Source organism: Primulina huaijiensis, chromosome 15 (genome assembly GCF_012295235.1).
Source record: "Primulina huaijiensis isolate GDHJ02 chromosome 15, ASM1229523v2, whole genome shotgun sequence".
NCBI lineage: Eukaryota > Viridiplantae > Streptophyta > Magnoliopsida > Lamiales > Gesneriaceae > Primulina > Primulina huaijiensis.
In genome coordinates this window covers 24416872-24432354 of record NC_133320.1, presented here as the reverse complement: position 1 = coordinate 24432354, position 15483 = coordinate 24416872, and the positions used below count along the sequence as shown (strand labels likewise).

The window sequence follows — 15483 nt, the reverse complement described above, 5'->3', positions numbered from 1 at the left end:
AAGTTCCCCACGTTCTCATTGGGACGGGTTTGCTCGACCCTTGTCTCGTGAAGGGGCTGCTCGGTTCTTGTCTCTTGACGAGGTTGTTCATGTCTCGTCTCAAGACGCGGTTGTTCATGTCTTGTCTCAACATGAGACTGTTCGGGTCCCCTCTGAGGACGCGATGATGCTGAGGTAGCCCTTCTACTTCCTTTCCTGCCTACCATCTCTACGTCTCAACTCAAGTATTCCCACAGACGGCGCCAAGTGATACTCACGGGAAATTTCGGGTCCGATTCCAACGAGCGTCACTAGTTCAGACGTGGGCTTTAAGATCACCCTAAGCCTGAAATCAAGAATAAGACCGTTAGAAGGGGGCCAGGAGGGTGTCCTGGCGTAGCCCCTCCGACGCTCAAGTCAGAGACTGAGGATATATGAGGGGAGCAGCTAAGGGTGCTGCTGAAAACAATATAGTGAATAATTCAACTGAACGCTCAAACCTGGTATTTATAGGGGGATGCCTGGGCTCGTCATGGACCCTTCACCTGTGGGCCCTAGATATGGGCCGGATCTCGATGGGCTCATCCATGGGGTATCAATAATAATTCAGATTTCATACATACACCAATATATTTTAAAATTTCATATAAAAAAAGATAAAAGGTGTAACTAAATTCGCAATTGATTGAAAAAAAGACATTCTCATGATTGATAGTAACTCTACAACAAAAGCAACATATAAAAAGTGTGCCCACCAACATCCCAACAAAATTTGTCCCCTGCCCTATCTATATACGACCCCAATTGGACACTTGACATAATAAGGAATATAGCTCTATTCATGTTACAATTTTAAATTCTATGATTTTTTAATATTTTAAATTGATCTATCTTGATTAATATCAAATCAATCCAAAAATTACATATAATTTTTTTAAAAAAAATTGAGCCACCCGAGCTAAAGCCCGGATGTTATATAATGTGGCTCCGCCACTGCATATTACAAGCGATTAATTTTATTCATTTTTCATATCTTGCATAATGCACGCTTGAAAGTTTATAAGATATAAAGATAATTTATATGCTGTCAAACGACTTATTTTAAAAATTCACTCAAGCACCATATAGGTCGAAATGATAATAATAAATATGACAGACTTGTAATCAAAAGTATCCATGTATTTTTTTTTAAAATCACAAGTTGGAATAAATTATTATGGTAAAAATCAATGAAACAAAAGGGCAGTGTGGAAATAAAGTTTTTATTTAAGTTTTTTAATAAAATATATTTTCTATTCTAGAAATGTGGTGCATTTAATTTTTTATTTTCAAGGGTGATTTGGTATATAGATATCCAATAACTAATGATTGAAGAGTTAGGTTTAAACAAATAAATATAATAATAGATTGACCTTTGCAAGTGCATATTGGTGGCCTCAATTTCACGATTTCTAGCAGAATACATTTATTTAACGTAGAACATAGAAAATAGTTTCAACAATTAAAGAAAAAAATAAAATCTAGATAAGATATAATATACATGGATCAACTTTGTATGGAAAAAATAAATTAAAGATTTTATCTTTCTTGTAAAAGATAAAAAGAGGATTTGAGTATTTTGTATTTTCAAACCTTGTACAATTGATTTTTATTTTTTTTAATTTTCATAATTATTGTTTGGATAAAACATGTATTTTTTTTAAAAAAAATTAATGATACAAATTTATTATATATATTTGTAGTTTTTACTAATAACATATAATTTTTTTTAAAAAAAATTATATTAAAATATAGTGTAATTTATTTAATGAGGTTTGCATAGCGTGGTCATTTGAATGTTAATTTGTTCATTGAGACGTGAGTCATGTTGACATTTAAATAATGATGGTACAAAAGAGGAATTTCATTACATAATAATATAGATTAAAAAGGTAAAATTTATCTTTTCAAAAAAAAAAAAGGTAAAATTTATGCTATATTTTCTATAATCTCACATCTGTATGAGCAGTGAAGATTTCGAGTAGTTATTTTATCAAGTTGTAACGTTCGATAATAAATAACAAAAAATATAATAATAACGAAAACTAACTGAATCTCGTTTCGCGCCAATTTTTTTTAAAAGTTGAACGACAATCGAGTTTCAAATTCGAAATATCATTTAAAATTCTGATTTCAAATGAGTTATAAATCATCGACGTCGAGACGTCATTTTTGCCCAATGCTTATCTTTGTCTTGAGTAAAGTGTAAACAAACACACAAGCAAAATATCATCAAGTCACGTATCGAAATAGTTCCCAAACAAGTAGTGAGAAAGAAATAAAATTAGCCAAACATGCCCTGGAAAGTAGCAGCAACACTGGGAGAAGAAGGGTAGGATGGGTATTCCATGTCGACCGGAAGCGTAAAACCGTCATTGGACATCCACATCAGCAGTAGAAAACCAATGGACCAACAGAAATCAACAAGGGTGAAGTGTGGGTTTTCAAGTTTCACACTTTTCTTCCCTGCGTCCACTGATATACCCCAAATTTAACTTCTTTTCTTCAGCATTTCTTCAGCAACTAACTCTATTCTCTCTTTAGCTTCGACCCCCCAATGTCTCCGTGGTCTTTAGGTACTCTGCTTTACATTTTTCTGGCTTTGATTTGATTTTGACTTGCGTGTGGGTTCGGTGATCTATCCCATTCCACCCATTTTGGGTTCAAATTGAAGACATGGGTTTTCTTGATTATGTGTTTGTGGCATGGGTTTGAAGTTTTCTTGGATTTCTGGTTTCAGAACTTGGTAACTTGTGACTTTTGGTTGCGGATCTTTATAATATCCGGTGTTATCTGTCCAAAAATGGATCTTTTATTTTCCCGTTTGTCGCTTGATTCGTCACATTCTAATACAATGGGGGATTGGGTAATTTTGCCGTAGTCTGTTTTTCGTTGGATCTGTGAAGTTGCCTACTCCACTCGAGGCTGGACTGGATATGAATGCGAAGTCTGGTGTTTTATTGTTTCTGATAATGTTAAGCCGAAGTTGAGTAATTCTATGTGCCTTTTGGGTTTTATTTACTGTCTTGATGATTGGAATTAGTTAACTTGTTTCCAGATCTAGCGTTTATAGTGTAGTTTTCTTCTGCCCTTGTGGTAATCTTCGGTCCACTTTGTGCGAAATGTGCATATGGCCTCTAAGGATGAGGTTCTATTGCATTTTAGGATAAAATTGATATTGTTGAGTTTCTGCTGTTCGCTCTATCAAAATCACTTTATCTCGAGGCCTTTCGTACAATTTGCTAATTCAGATTGTGTTCTTGTTTTGTTGAATTTGCTGTGGATTCTCGTTCGGTTTCTAATTCTCATTTCCATTCCTGAATTGCTTCTGGGGTTTTCATAATGTATCTGTTGATGCTATCTCAAATTTGGTATATTTACATCTTGAACAATGCGATCGAGTTTCAACTTTGACTAGAGGAGTTTTTTTAGCACGTAAAGTTATCATTATTATTTTTTAATTTGTAGGTATAATATCCTACTGGATGCGAGCACGCTAGGTTGAGCTTCTGAACTGCATTGTAATTATCATCATAATTTAGTGGCTGTTCGGTGTATAGTTATTCAAAAGTCTGTCCTTTGGCCTTCTGAGGAGAGTTGCGGCTGAGATATGGGTTCTCGATTTCCTTCACATCAGTTGAGCAATGGCCTATATGTGTCTGGCCGCCCTGAACAACCAAAAGAGAAGACTCCCTCAATGAGCTCAGTCGCCATGCCTTACACTGGTGGTGATATCAAAAGGTCTGGAGAGCTTGGAAAGATGTTTGACATCCCTATGGACAGCTCAAGGTCCCGAAAATCTGGTCCTATAAATAATGCTCCGACAAGAACGGGGTCATTTGGTGGCACATCTTCTCACTCAGGCCAATTAAATTCTGTCAATCGTGCCTCTGTTTCTTCTGGAGGGGTTTCTGGGTCAGCCTCTATGAAGAAGACCAATTCTGGTCCACTTAATAAACATGGGGAACCATTAAAAAAATCATCTGGTCCTCAAGGAGGAGGAACAGCTCTTTCCCGTCAAAATTCTGGTCCTCTTCCACCAGTTCTTCCAACCACAGGTCTAATTACATCCGGACCTATTACTTCAGGTCCACTGAATTCATCTGGGGCTCCTAGGAAAACATCTGGCCCTTTGGAGTCGATTGGATCAATGAAGTTGCACAATGCTTCTGTTGTGAATAATCAGGCTGTTACCCACCTCAGTCAGGATGATGAATATTCCTTCCGGAGGAGCTTCCCGAAGCCAATTCTTTGGTCCATCATTCTTCTCTTTGTGATGGGGTTTATTGCTGGTGGTTTTATTCTTGGAGCTGTTCGCAATCCAATTCTTCTTCTTGTCGTTGTCGTACTTTTTGCTGCTGTTGCTACAGTATTTACCTGGAATACATGTTGGGGAAGAAGAGCTGTTACCAGTTATATAGCTAGTTATCCTGATGCTGAATTACGAACTGCGAAAGATGGCCAATTTGTTAAAGTTTCGGGGGTTGATATGTCTTGAATTGTGCTTATATAAGTTTTCCTATTACATGCTCTATGAATAATTTCCGCTGATCCTGCTTTTTTGTGTGCCCCTGCCTCTTTTCAAGAAATCAGTTTAGAAATATCTATTTCCATGTTATCTGAAGTTGATGTTACATGCCTTGTATCTCTGCTTTATCAAGTATTTTCTGGATTTATATGGAACATTAGCTCACATTTTATTTTAGAGAGCTAGATTATGTGACTGTTGTCAAACGATTATACAGAAACATTCTGCGGTTAGACATTCCTGTGATGGTAGCATGGAAATTGAAGGGTTGTCTGCGAATATATCAGCTAGATGATAGTTTTGATTATAAAAATTATGTATTTTGATATTCCCGTGGAGAGTCATTAATTAGATCTTAATTTTCATTAGCAAAGCCGTGACATGTTAAGTTCTCACCACAACTTTTGTTAGTTGTCCTTTCTTTTTGAAATGGTAATTGGCATCCGATATTCATTGCATTGGACTTAAATTGGCATGTGACAATTTAATTCATGTGGCATCACACACAACATTTCATCTAATTTCTTCTTTGGAAATTTTAGGTTGGCACTATGTTTGATTTTGTATGATGATAGTTTGTCATCTTTGTTACTGTATGTATCATCAACGAATAGTAAGTATTGCTTGATTTCATTTCATGTAATTGATGAATTCTAAACAACTGGTCTAACCAGTAAAATGTTGACTTTGAAGGTTGTCACATGTGGAAATGTTCCTCTTGAATCATCATTCCAGAAAGTTCCCCGTTGTGTTTATACCTCCACAAGTTTATATGAGTACAGGGGATGGGATTCAAAAGCAGCAAATCCCACTCATCGCCGTTTTACTTGGGGCCTTCGCGCATTACAGGTGAGAAAGGACTATCTGTCCTTCTGAAAATTAACTAGTTGGCTCTGATCTTTCACGTGAATTATTCACTGATTTTGTTTTTTATTTAAAATGACGATTGCTAAACTAACTTGATTTGCACATTTGAGTTATTTGCATGCTACCTTTTGTCTGTTATTATCAAGTTTTCTATGTTGTCCATTTGTATTGTATCAAGCATGTTTCATAAGTCTATACTCTTTAGAGTAGTACTGGCTTTCATTTGGTTGCTGCAGCCTGCCATGATCGAAACTTATCTGAATCTCACTTATTCAGAGTTAGTTAATTGTGAAATGTATTTGATCCACGTGTTGTTTGTCTCCCAAATTCACACTCCCTTAATAGATCCTGTCTGACTGCAGAGGCACGTGGTTGATTTCTATATATCCGATTTCCAATCTGGATTGAGGGCATTGGTTAAGACTGGCTATGGTGCAAGAGTGACGCCCCATGTTGATGAATCGGGGGTTGTTGAAATCAATCCATCGAATGGGGATGCATCTTCTGATTTTTCCAGATGGTTAGGAGTAAGGAATCTTTCAAGTGATGACCGTGTAATGCGTTTGAAAGAAGGGTAAGATGTTTATTTTCTTGCAAAACATTCTATGTTGTTGCATTTCATGCTAATGGTTCTTATGCTAGCAATGTTGAAAACGATGGAGCAATAATGGAAAGATGGGTAATTTGGTTTCTCTTTGTCTGAGCATATAGTAATTGACCAAGTGCAGTCTTTGTGGATGGATAATGTGAACTCGCATATTCCCTGATGATCAATAAACTCGGTGCATATCTCCAATTATAGCATCGAAAATTGCCCGTTATCTGGGCTTCAACCTACTAGCCAGGCTTGACCTTTATTATCTCGAACACTTGCTAGGTACGTCAAAGAAGGCAGCACCGTCAGTGTTATGGGCGTGGTGCAGCGAAATGAGAATGTTTTAATGATCGTTCCTCCTCCAGAACCCTTTTCAACCGGATGCCAGTGGAGCAAATGCATTCTGCCTGCAAGTCTTGAAGGTGTCGTTTTGAGATGCGAGGACACCTCAAAGATAGATGTTATACCAGTTTAGTGGGTAACATTTACATACCATAAAGGGTTTCTGTTATCAGAGGGTAAAATATTAGAAACACAAGAACATGAAGGCAAATTTGTATAGTTTTCGTGTATTTTCTTCCAACTCAATTTCATTTTGATCAGGAAGTTTTTCAAAGAGCGTTGGTGTGATTATTTTAGGTATTGTGGAGGAGCCTTGACAATTTACCAGAAGTTGTAGATTCATGTTCTGTTGGAACTGTTTTGGTTAATTGACTATTCTTGGATCTTGTGAAAATTTGGTTGTGTCGAAGATGGCAAATACTCTTAGACAAGGATATATGTTCTTCGGCTTGAGATATTCTCTGTGGCTTTTTGCCACTCTCTTTTGCTTGGAAATGAAGTATGTACTTATGTGGTAACTTTTTACGTCTGAATCCTTTTGAATTTGAGGTTGTCGGTATTAACTAACATTTTTTTAAGAAAGGGCAAAAAATTTCGGTTTTCAAAAATTTTATGACATGGAGATGTATTTTTTCTCGAATGCAACTTATGAGGCTTTATAATCTAATTTCAACCTACCTTTTTGAGTGAATTTAATTATTTATATTATATATATGTTGATTTTTTTTTTAAAATTTTATTCTTCGTCAGCATTCTAATTTGACCCGTGATTATGAGATGCATGCATGATATATACAGAAAGTTAATTTAAAGATTCATAGAATTTCAAAATACAGTAAGTAAGTTTTTCATAAATTGGATCGGATCGAAAATCTGTTTCATCATCAAAATCTGTTTATCATGCAATAGTACTATCATTGATCGAAAACCAATTATTACGTTAAAAGATTAATTTCTTTTATATATGAATGAGCGGGGGCCTCTTGCTTAGAATTGAAGAGACATAGGACAGCAATCAATCGTAAACAATTATCTGAAAAGTGTAATCAATGTCATCATATATGTTTTTGAGGTACATTTTTCAAATATAACATAAAAAAATGCAATAATCCAAATATTTATTAGTTTCAAAGAATGAGTTCAAATTTCTGCTTTGAATTCTTCTTTGTGTTTTTTAAAAGCAAAGCTGCGAGTACACCAATTCACATGGCCCAATTAGATTTCAACAGTTGGAATCATATTCATAATATATATGTTCGAACCTAACTTATTATTTGTGATTGTCGATTAATAGATGTCCTTTATTTTTGCTTTATCAATTATACTATATTGTTGTCTATACTCAATTAATATCCGCGCTGGTTCCAAACCACCACCAAGCGGCCAATTGTGATCCGTCCCTGTGTGTCCACCCAACCCCGTACGTAAAAGCAACTCATCACAAAAGTTCACCTTCATATATACAAAATAGCAGGCAAGAAAAGTAAATCAGAGCGGAAGAAAAGCAACAAATTAACTAATAAATATGAGCTGCGTTCATGTTTGTGGTAGTGAGGAGGAAAGAGATGAAGTGAAATAATGTTGTGAAAATCAATTGGCAAGGTGGATGTGGAGATCAAGTGTCGGATTTGCTTCCTGCCTCGTGGCTTTGTAGTTGAAAGGAGATACATCGCAAGCATTTGACAGTGTATTCCTCATAATTCCACTATTTAGTGCATATTTAATATTTTTAATGTATTTTTACTTTTTAATGAAGGGTGTAGAGTACGGTTGGATACTTTCGGAACCAATTTGTATGGTTGGAAAAATAAGTACGGCTACTCTAGACTGACATACAACATATCAAATGATCTAATCGAAACAAAACTGAAATCTTAATGTTTCATAAATTGATTTACACGTTCCATCATTTGAATCCAAGACGAGTGCTTCAGCTCAAAAGATCGTGAAATTATAAGTTAAATTTTCCAGAACAAATTTTTTTATTTTTTTTGCAAAACAAATAAGAATTATTATTCGCTTGATAAGATGGATTAAAGTAAATATAATAGATATATAGTTTGAAGTCGATGGTTACGTACTTGACTTGTAAATCCCAGGTATCTTAAAGGAGCCATCAAGGTAAAAGAGCCAACCAACCAAAGTCGCTTCAATTTAATTCAAATAAAAAATCTCGTCACTAAAACAAAGGCTTTTGTGAAAAACAGAAATGAAAGATACTCAGTTCATCCTCCTAATCAGCTCATTGATGTAATCCTCGCGATTACCAGCGTCACCACCTTCAACATAATGATTCCTCTTCTTCTTCAAACCGCCCAAAGGTGCTTTGAGTTGGAATGGCCATAGGAAGTTGTTTGCTTCTTTGAAGTGGGGTCCAACAGTCATAATCTCGTGAATAAGATCCTCCATGCAGATTATACCGTATTTACCCAGCACCTACCACAACACAGCTACAACTAAATTAAAAAGGGGGAAAACTTGAAATTAACAGCAGTTTTAACAAAACATTGTCCAAAGTCTCAACCTGCTCGATGATGGAATTGTCGGTCAAGGCATTTCTTTGCTTATTTACTTTCCCATAACCACGCTTGTAAATCAACTCACGGATACTTTTGAGGTTAGGGTACCTGACAAAATTATATAGCAGTGAGAAGTTTCTTGGTAGTTCATTTGATTCCCAAGAGTATATGTTATTTTTGTTAATGAAAGCAGTGGCTTACCCATAAGTAACATAAGGCTCAACCCTGTGGAGCATGTTCATTGTAGCTTTGTTAACTTTCAAAAAGACACCATTAAAGATCTACACAAGAGTTAACCAAAATGATTAATTAGAATGTAGAACAACTTAAAACATTGGAAGCAAACACTTGATTGAAGAGAGGAGCAAAACTTATAAATGGAGCATTCCAATAAAATTTAGGATCAATAACCTGACGTAACCGAAGAAGCTGCAGAATTTTCTTGGTTCTCGGATGCATTGCATTAATTCTGAAAGCCAAATGACAGCATGAACATGCTTGGAGATGCTCATATAACTATAAAATTATATTGAAAAGTAAATGCCTTACCCACGAATTCTGATAATGAACAAAAGCTTAGCTTCTGGATTAACATAAAATCCACCCTTCAATCTAGCCTCACGCTTCAAGCGAATCAACTCCTTCTCCTGAAAACAATAGAGCAAACAAAGACATTCAGCAAATATTAAGTTTCATTTTGGTTCTAACAAAAAAAATATTCAATTAATACCTGATCCTCGTACTCCTTAGCATACTGCCTTGCTTTGTAGCAGATCAACTTTCTTGTCTCGGACTTCTTCTTCTTTGCTTCATTGAGCTCTTTTGCCTTAGCAAGGGCCCATTCCTCGTTCCTCTTCTGTTTCTTGAAAACTGACTCAGGGACTACTTCACCTTTGACCTCCTCACCCATTTCTCTATCCCAGTAGCAAAGTAGAACAAAACAAAAAATGGCAACCCGCCTTGAGGGTGGTAAACTCTGATCTTACAAACTTTCAAACAAAGTTATTAGTCTACTAACAGATTTAAATAAATTGTGTCTAAATACGTCCTTAGCTTCAACAAGGTATCAGGAATTACGAATTTGTTTGCATGCTCGCCTTTATTAGTGGAGGACTTGGCAGTGATGAGATATGATTTTCTCACAATGTAAGGTTTAACCAGTCCACTGGTACAGATTTATGGTAAGATTGTGCAGCATAACATCTGATTGACATTCGGTAAATTTTAAATTCTACGGACGCCTTATTTCCATACGTTTCTCTTGCTTCTCAAATCTCAGACCTCAGGTTAGCAAAATGAAGAACATTTTTCAGAATGTTAACTAATCCAATAATGCTTCAAACATAAAAATTAAACAAATTTATCTTCTTTGGAGTTATCCTGCATGCCAGGGCTCAACAAATCAAACAGCACCGTCTAGCTAGAGGAACAGAACAGAATAAAGATTTCCAAAAATATTCGAGACAAGAAATAGAATCATGGGATTCAGATTTCGTATCCTATGTTGTCATTGACTCATCATCATCATTCAATTAAACATCCATCCATCCATCCATCCATCCATCATGCATATAACCAAAATAAGGAAATCAATAAAAATAATTAAAACGGAAATGCTGGTGATCTTCATGCCCGCGTATTACCTCAGATCAAATTAGCGCCTCTGCGAGGAGAATTAGGGTTTCCTGCTGTAGTGAGGGTACTTCAATTGGTGCAAGGGGAACAGCCCTAGTTCATATATCGGCGGCACTACTTCGTAATTTTCGGGCTTGGCGAGGCCCATTACATGTGGGATTTTACCAAACGTAAATATAGTTATAGGGGTGAGTCCGTATTTGAAATAACGTTTCAAATTTTATGTGTGAACATTTAATTATTATTATTAATATCTCTTTATAGAGATGTCAATGGGTCCCGGTAAAGCTTTATAGAGATGTCAATAGGTCCGGGTTTTACCCAGACCCGTAATGGACCCGCCTCGTTTGGGACGGGTTTGGGCATACTAAATGGGTCATGAGGTGGGTCTCGGTTCCAATTTTTCAAACCCATCTGGGTATGGGACGGGTCATGGATTCTATAAAACCACCCCATATATGTGGATATAAATGATAAATTTGATAAATATTGGGATAATTGTAATATTATGATGGGGGTTGCTACTGTATTGGATCCTAGATATAAGATGAAGCTTGTTGAATTTTATTTTCCCCTAATTTATGATGAAATATCACAATCTAAAATTGATGAAGTTTGACAAAATTGTTGTGATTTATTGGTAGATTACCAATCCAAGACAAAAAAATCATTTGAAAATAGTGGTGGTTCAGGGATTGATGGGACTTCGTCTGTTTCTAATATTGATGCATCTGATATTAATATTTTAGATATGTATGATAAATTTGTGGCTTCAAGTTCAAGCCAAGCTGCGTCAAAATCCCTAACCGAGTTGGATATGTATTTGGAAGAAATTGTCTTGCCACGAACTCAACATTTTGATATTCTTAGTTGGTGGAAGACGAATGGGGTCAAATATCCAAATTTACAGAAAATAGCAAAGGATATTTTAGATATTCCTGTGTCAACTGTTGCATCTGAATCTACTTTTGCAATAGTGGAAGAATAGTTGGTCCTCATTGTAGTAGGCTTAATCCAACGACTTTGGAGGCATTGATGTGCTCACGAATATGGTTGTGAGGTGAGGTGGAAGGTTATTTTGTTATTGTACTTTCATTTTAATTTTGTTACAGTACTTTTCTCTTTAAATTACATTTTTTTTACGGTTTTAAATTACAGTTTTATATTTTCAATGTACTTTCTCTCTTTAATTTTGTAGGTAATTCTTCAAGTAATTACCAACTTGTCCCATCATTCTTGATGAAGAAGAAGATGATCCTGAAGAATGTGTCTGAAATCATGCTTACTCGTTGATTTATATTGATATGTTTAAATTCTGTTATGACTTATTTTTTGGGATGTCAAGACTTTTTTTTGGAGAGCTAGTAACTCTTTTTTTATGTAATTCATTATGTTATGAAAATACTTTGTTTGTTATTATTAAGTGTGGTCGAAGATATGAATTAGTTTTCTGTTGTGTTATATTTAGAGGTTTGTTTGTTTTATAATTCAATCATGTGATAAGAAGATTACTGTTTTCATATAAAAAAAATTCGGGTCTCATGGGTCTTGCGGGTCTACCCGACCCCATTTCGTATACCGGGTGGGGAGGGTTCGAAGAATATTTAATCGGGGTGGGACGGGTAATGGGGCCGAGTTTTCTTCATGGGGTGGGTCTTGGGTTTAGCTATACCCGCCTCATACCCACCCCATTGACATCTCTATCTCTTTATTCCGATGACAAAAAGAATCGAGGCTAGCCTATAAGCAATATTTAAGAATTTTAAAACAATATATGTTTATCATGCAGTTTTTATTTAAAATTGTATGTATAATATTTAATTTTAAAATATAGAGAAGAAGAGTATTTTAGGAGCATGGTTTGGGTGTAAAGGTTTTAAAAAGAGTCAAAAATTCTCGTTTGATTATGATTTGGAGTTATGTTATGTTTTTGGGGTCCTGATCATCGATATGAGTTGATCGAAAGATAAGCGATATGTTTCATAAAATTAACGTATAGATAGTCTCATAAATTTATGTTATTATTATTATTATTATTATCAAACTACATGATTAAAAAAATTAAATTGATTTTTATTAAAGACAACTCTAGAATTGAGCGGCATTCTTACTGTTTTATATCAATTCAAATTAATTAACTAACATATGGATCCGATTTCGTCGTATACATTTAATTGCCCAACAAAACTAAAGAATCATCTTGCTGCAGAATTTTTTTAATTGATGGAAATTTATACTTGAATGTCATTAAGAAAAACACTTTATAAAATCCATTTTCGAACTTCAAATATATATTATATAACATAGGTTGTCAAAAGAAAACCGATAAATGCTTACAAAAATATTATGAATTTTTCTTTACAAAATTTGAACTTAATATTATGTTTTCATTTTTGAAAACTCCTGTGCATCTGTTCTGTACATGTGATGAAGGTGAGACTGATTCCATCGATTCCGTTGCTCGAGCAAACTCTGTGGCCAAGTAGCTTTGGATGATAAATTCCTTCTACCGTGTTTTCAATCATTTACCCATGCCAAACAACAATCGATTCGACCACTATAACACGGAAACGTCCATAAGAAAATAACATGCAGGATATCAAAACTTGGAACTATATTGGCTTGGGAGCTGATTACGCTGATAGGATCATCTGGTCCACCTCCAGAAAAAGAAGATGACAATCACCGTAAAAACCATGCCAGCATACTTGATCCATTTGTCAACACGATTACGCCTTTCAATCAGCCTTAGCAGGGAATTTGATAGCCCCAAAGTGTTGAGCACATCCAATGCTTTCCTCTGAGCCCTCTGCTCAAAGTTGCATACGGGTAAAGAGTTGTATCAAAACCAGTAAATGTTAGCTTAAAACCGATACGCTGCAACCCTCAACTGCAAAAATCTTCAAATTCCAGTGTATTTTCTTTTTTTTGCTATGTTACGTAAAAGTTTTACTTGTTACATGTATTTCAATGCCAACATTTATAACAGTACCCAGTAAGGATGAATGTATTTAGCCACAGAAGCAAATAATTACCTTCAAGTGTTCTCTTTGCTCGCTATACTGTGAAAGAATGGCAACTCCAGTCGCAAAAGCATCCTCTAGTAGATGGGACGACCTGCGTACAGACTCTGACGCTTGTGCTTCCTCCTCAAAAATTCTCAATATATGTGAATCTCCATTCTGAAAAAAAAGGGGAAAGCAATACCAAATAAGTTGATTTAAAGACTTGAACAAAAACAGTTGTCCTAGAGAGTATCTTCAAGAGTCCATACAGCTCTTCCAATTAATTCAGCCCTCTCTTGGGCTTCTTGTATTCGCTTTAAATGCCGTGATAAGTATTTATCCAGACTAGTTCTTAATGACTCAGCCTCCTCGCTGACTTGTTCCACTTTTCTGTGCAACATCATGGAGAATAAAAAATTGAGCAACTCCATAAATAAGATCTATTGCAACAAACAAGCATGAATTATAAACTCTGATAAAAGGTAAGTCAAGAGGTTGAACTCTATCCTAAAACAACATTAATGATTAGGCATATGATTTCATCATAATTAAACAAGGACCACTGACAAAAGTAGTCCATTCTTCAACCTCCAGCTTCCATATTGAACAAAGCTTGAATCAATTTTATTTCACCTTCTAAATGCACTGACGACATATGATTTTAGGAAATCTTTTATTATTAAATAAAAGATTTCCCTTCTTTATCACAAAATGGTACAAGAGTCTTGATATGCAATCAGGACAAAAGATATCAACATGAAAAAGAAAACAAGTTGTAACAGAGGAAAAGCGCAATGAACATAAGTAATTCTGTTATTTACAAATCAATATATAAACATATGTTATAATTTTTGTTCTTTATCACTTTAGTTGAACCAGGGATATAAAGGAAATTAGCATAACCATCATGACCAGCCATACCCAGTTCCACCAAAACAGATCCAAAACCCTGTACTGCAACAAAAGCAAACCCAAATTCTCAGGAAACCCATGGGGTTGAATTTGGGTTGATGGATTTAATATTTGATGAAAACATTTGATAGGTGATACTCAAATGACTTTTATTTTTGGGGATGTCAAATTGATGATGAATGAATTTGAAATTCAAATTACCTACAAGTATCTAAACAAGTACGATTAATCTACATAATAGATTTGATATGCCTTGATTCCAAATACATCAATCAAATCGAATGAATTCTTTTGGCTTTCCAACAAGTAACAATCCCCCTCTCCTCCTGTTACTCCATGAATCAATCTAACTAGGAAGCGAGGCTCCTGAATCGCACACAAATCGAGAGTAATTAAACAACGAACGTGCCAAACAATCCAGAATCCGTCCAATTCATGACCTAAATTTACACCCACCAACGATAAAAAAGGAAAAAAACGTAAAAACAAGTTAACGGCACCTTTTCCAGAGATCACGCTGCGATTTGGCGGCGATGGAACGCCATTGGCGATCCATGTCGGAACACAAAAACCGGATCTGGTTGATATCTCGTCGAACCGCGGTGGATTGATCATCAGGTGCCCCGGGAATGACAGCATTTGCTGACGACGAGTACTCGAGGCGCTCTAGCCTCTCCAAGGCGTCTCTCGTCCTCAGTAACAGCCTCTTGGAGATTGAGTACAGCTCCGATAGAGTACCGCCTCCTCCTTCCGCCTCCATGGCCAATTTTTTTAGTGATGATTTGTAAAATTAACGTTCTTTTCTAAGGCGGAAATAAATTGAAAGGTTGATTCCTTCTTAAAGTCTTAAAGTGTTGCAGGGGTGTCAAAATGCGACACGATCCAACACGAAAAAAATCAAGTTCGGGTTGGGGTTTTTCGGGTTCGGGTTCGAATTAGTGACATGTTATGCGGGTGTCGGGTTGGGTCGCGGGTTGACCCGAAACCCGACCCGACCCAACCCCTTCGATTGACACCCCTAAAATTTAGGCACCGCATTGCACCCCGAACTTTATCAAAATT

General features: G+C 35.9%; 3 protein-coding genes across 5 annotated transcripts; 1 reads left to right on the top strand and 2 right to left on the bottom strand.

Moving 5' to 3' along the window:
* Positions 1-2315: 2315 nt before the first annotated feature.
* On the top strand, positions 2316-6803 carry LOC140959147 (uncharacterized membrane protein At1g16860-like). Of its 2 annotated transcripts, XM_073416939.1 has the most exons (7): positions 2316-2594; positions 2759-2804; positions 2900-3003; positions 3487-4501; positions 5240-5395; positions 5776-5987; positions 6291-6803. In XM_073416939.1, exons 4-7 carry the CDS (start codon positions 3629-3631, stop codon positions 6481-6483), a joined length of 1434 nt encoding a protein of 477 aa, XP_073273040.1. In that variant the 5' UTR covers positions 2316-2594; positions 2759-2804; positions 2900-3003; positions 3487-3628; the 3' UTR covers positions 6484-6803. The 2 variants fall into 2 exon arrangements, with proteins under 2 accessions (XP_073273040.1, XP_073273039.1); XM_073416938.1 differs by lacking the exons at positions 2759-2804; positions 2900-3003 and having other exon boundaries at positions 2317-2594.
* A 1679-nt stretch (positions 6804-8482) lies between these two features.
* Positions 8483-10672, bottom strand: LOC140960498 (large ribosomal subunit protein uL30x-like). 2 transcript variants are annotated; one of them, XM_073418784.1, is made up of 7 exons: positions 10513-10672; positions 9600-9783; positions 9419-9516; positions 9281-9338; positions 9071-9150; positions 8875-8977; positions 8483-8786 (listed from the first exon to the last, which is right to left on the bottom strand). In XM_073418784.1, exons 2-7 carry the CDS (start codon positions 9777-9779, stop codon positions 8571-8573), a joined length of 735 nt encoding a protein of 244 aa, XP_073274885.1. In that variant the 5' UTR covers positions 9780-9783; positions 10513-10672; the 3' UTR covers positions 8483-8570. The 2 variants fall into 2 exon arrangements, with proteins under 2 accessions (XP_073274885.1, XP_073274886.1); XM_073418785.1 differs by lacking the exon at positions 10513-10672 and having other exon boundaries at positions 9600-9807.
* Positions 10673-12812: 2140 nt separating this feature from the next.
* On the bottom strand, positions 12813-15258 carry LOC140960234 (membrin-11-like). Its single transcript, XM_073418426.1, has 4 exons — positions 14922-15258; positions 13779-13899; positions 13540-13686; positions 12813-13313 (listed from the first exon to the last, which is right to left on the bottom strand). Exons 1-4 carry the CDS (start codon positions 15179-15181, stop codon positions 13152-13154), a joined length of 690 nt encoding a protein of 229 aa, XP_073274527.1. The 5' UTR covers positions 15182-15258; the 3' UTR covers positions 12813-13151.
* Positions 15259-15483: the final 225 nt, after the last annotated feature.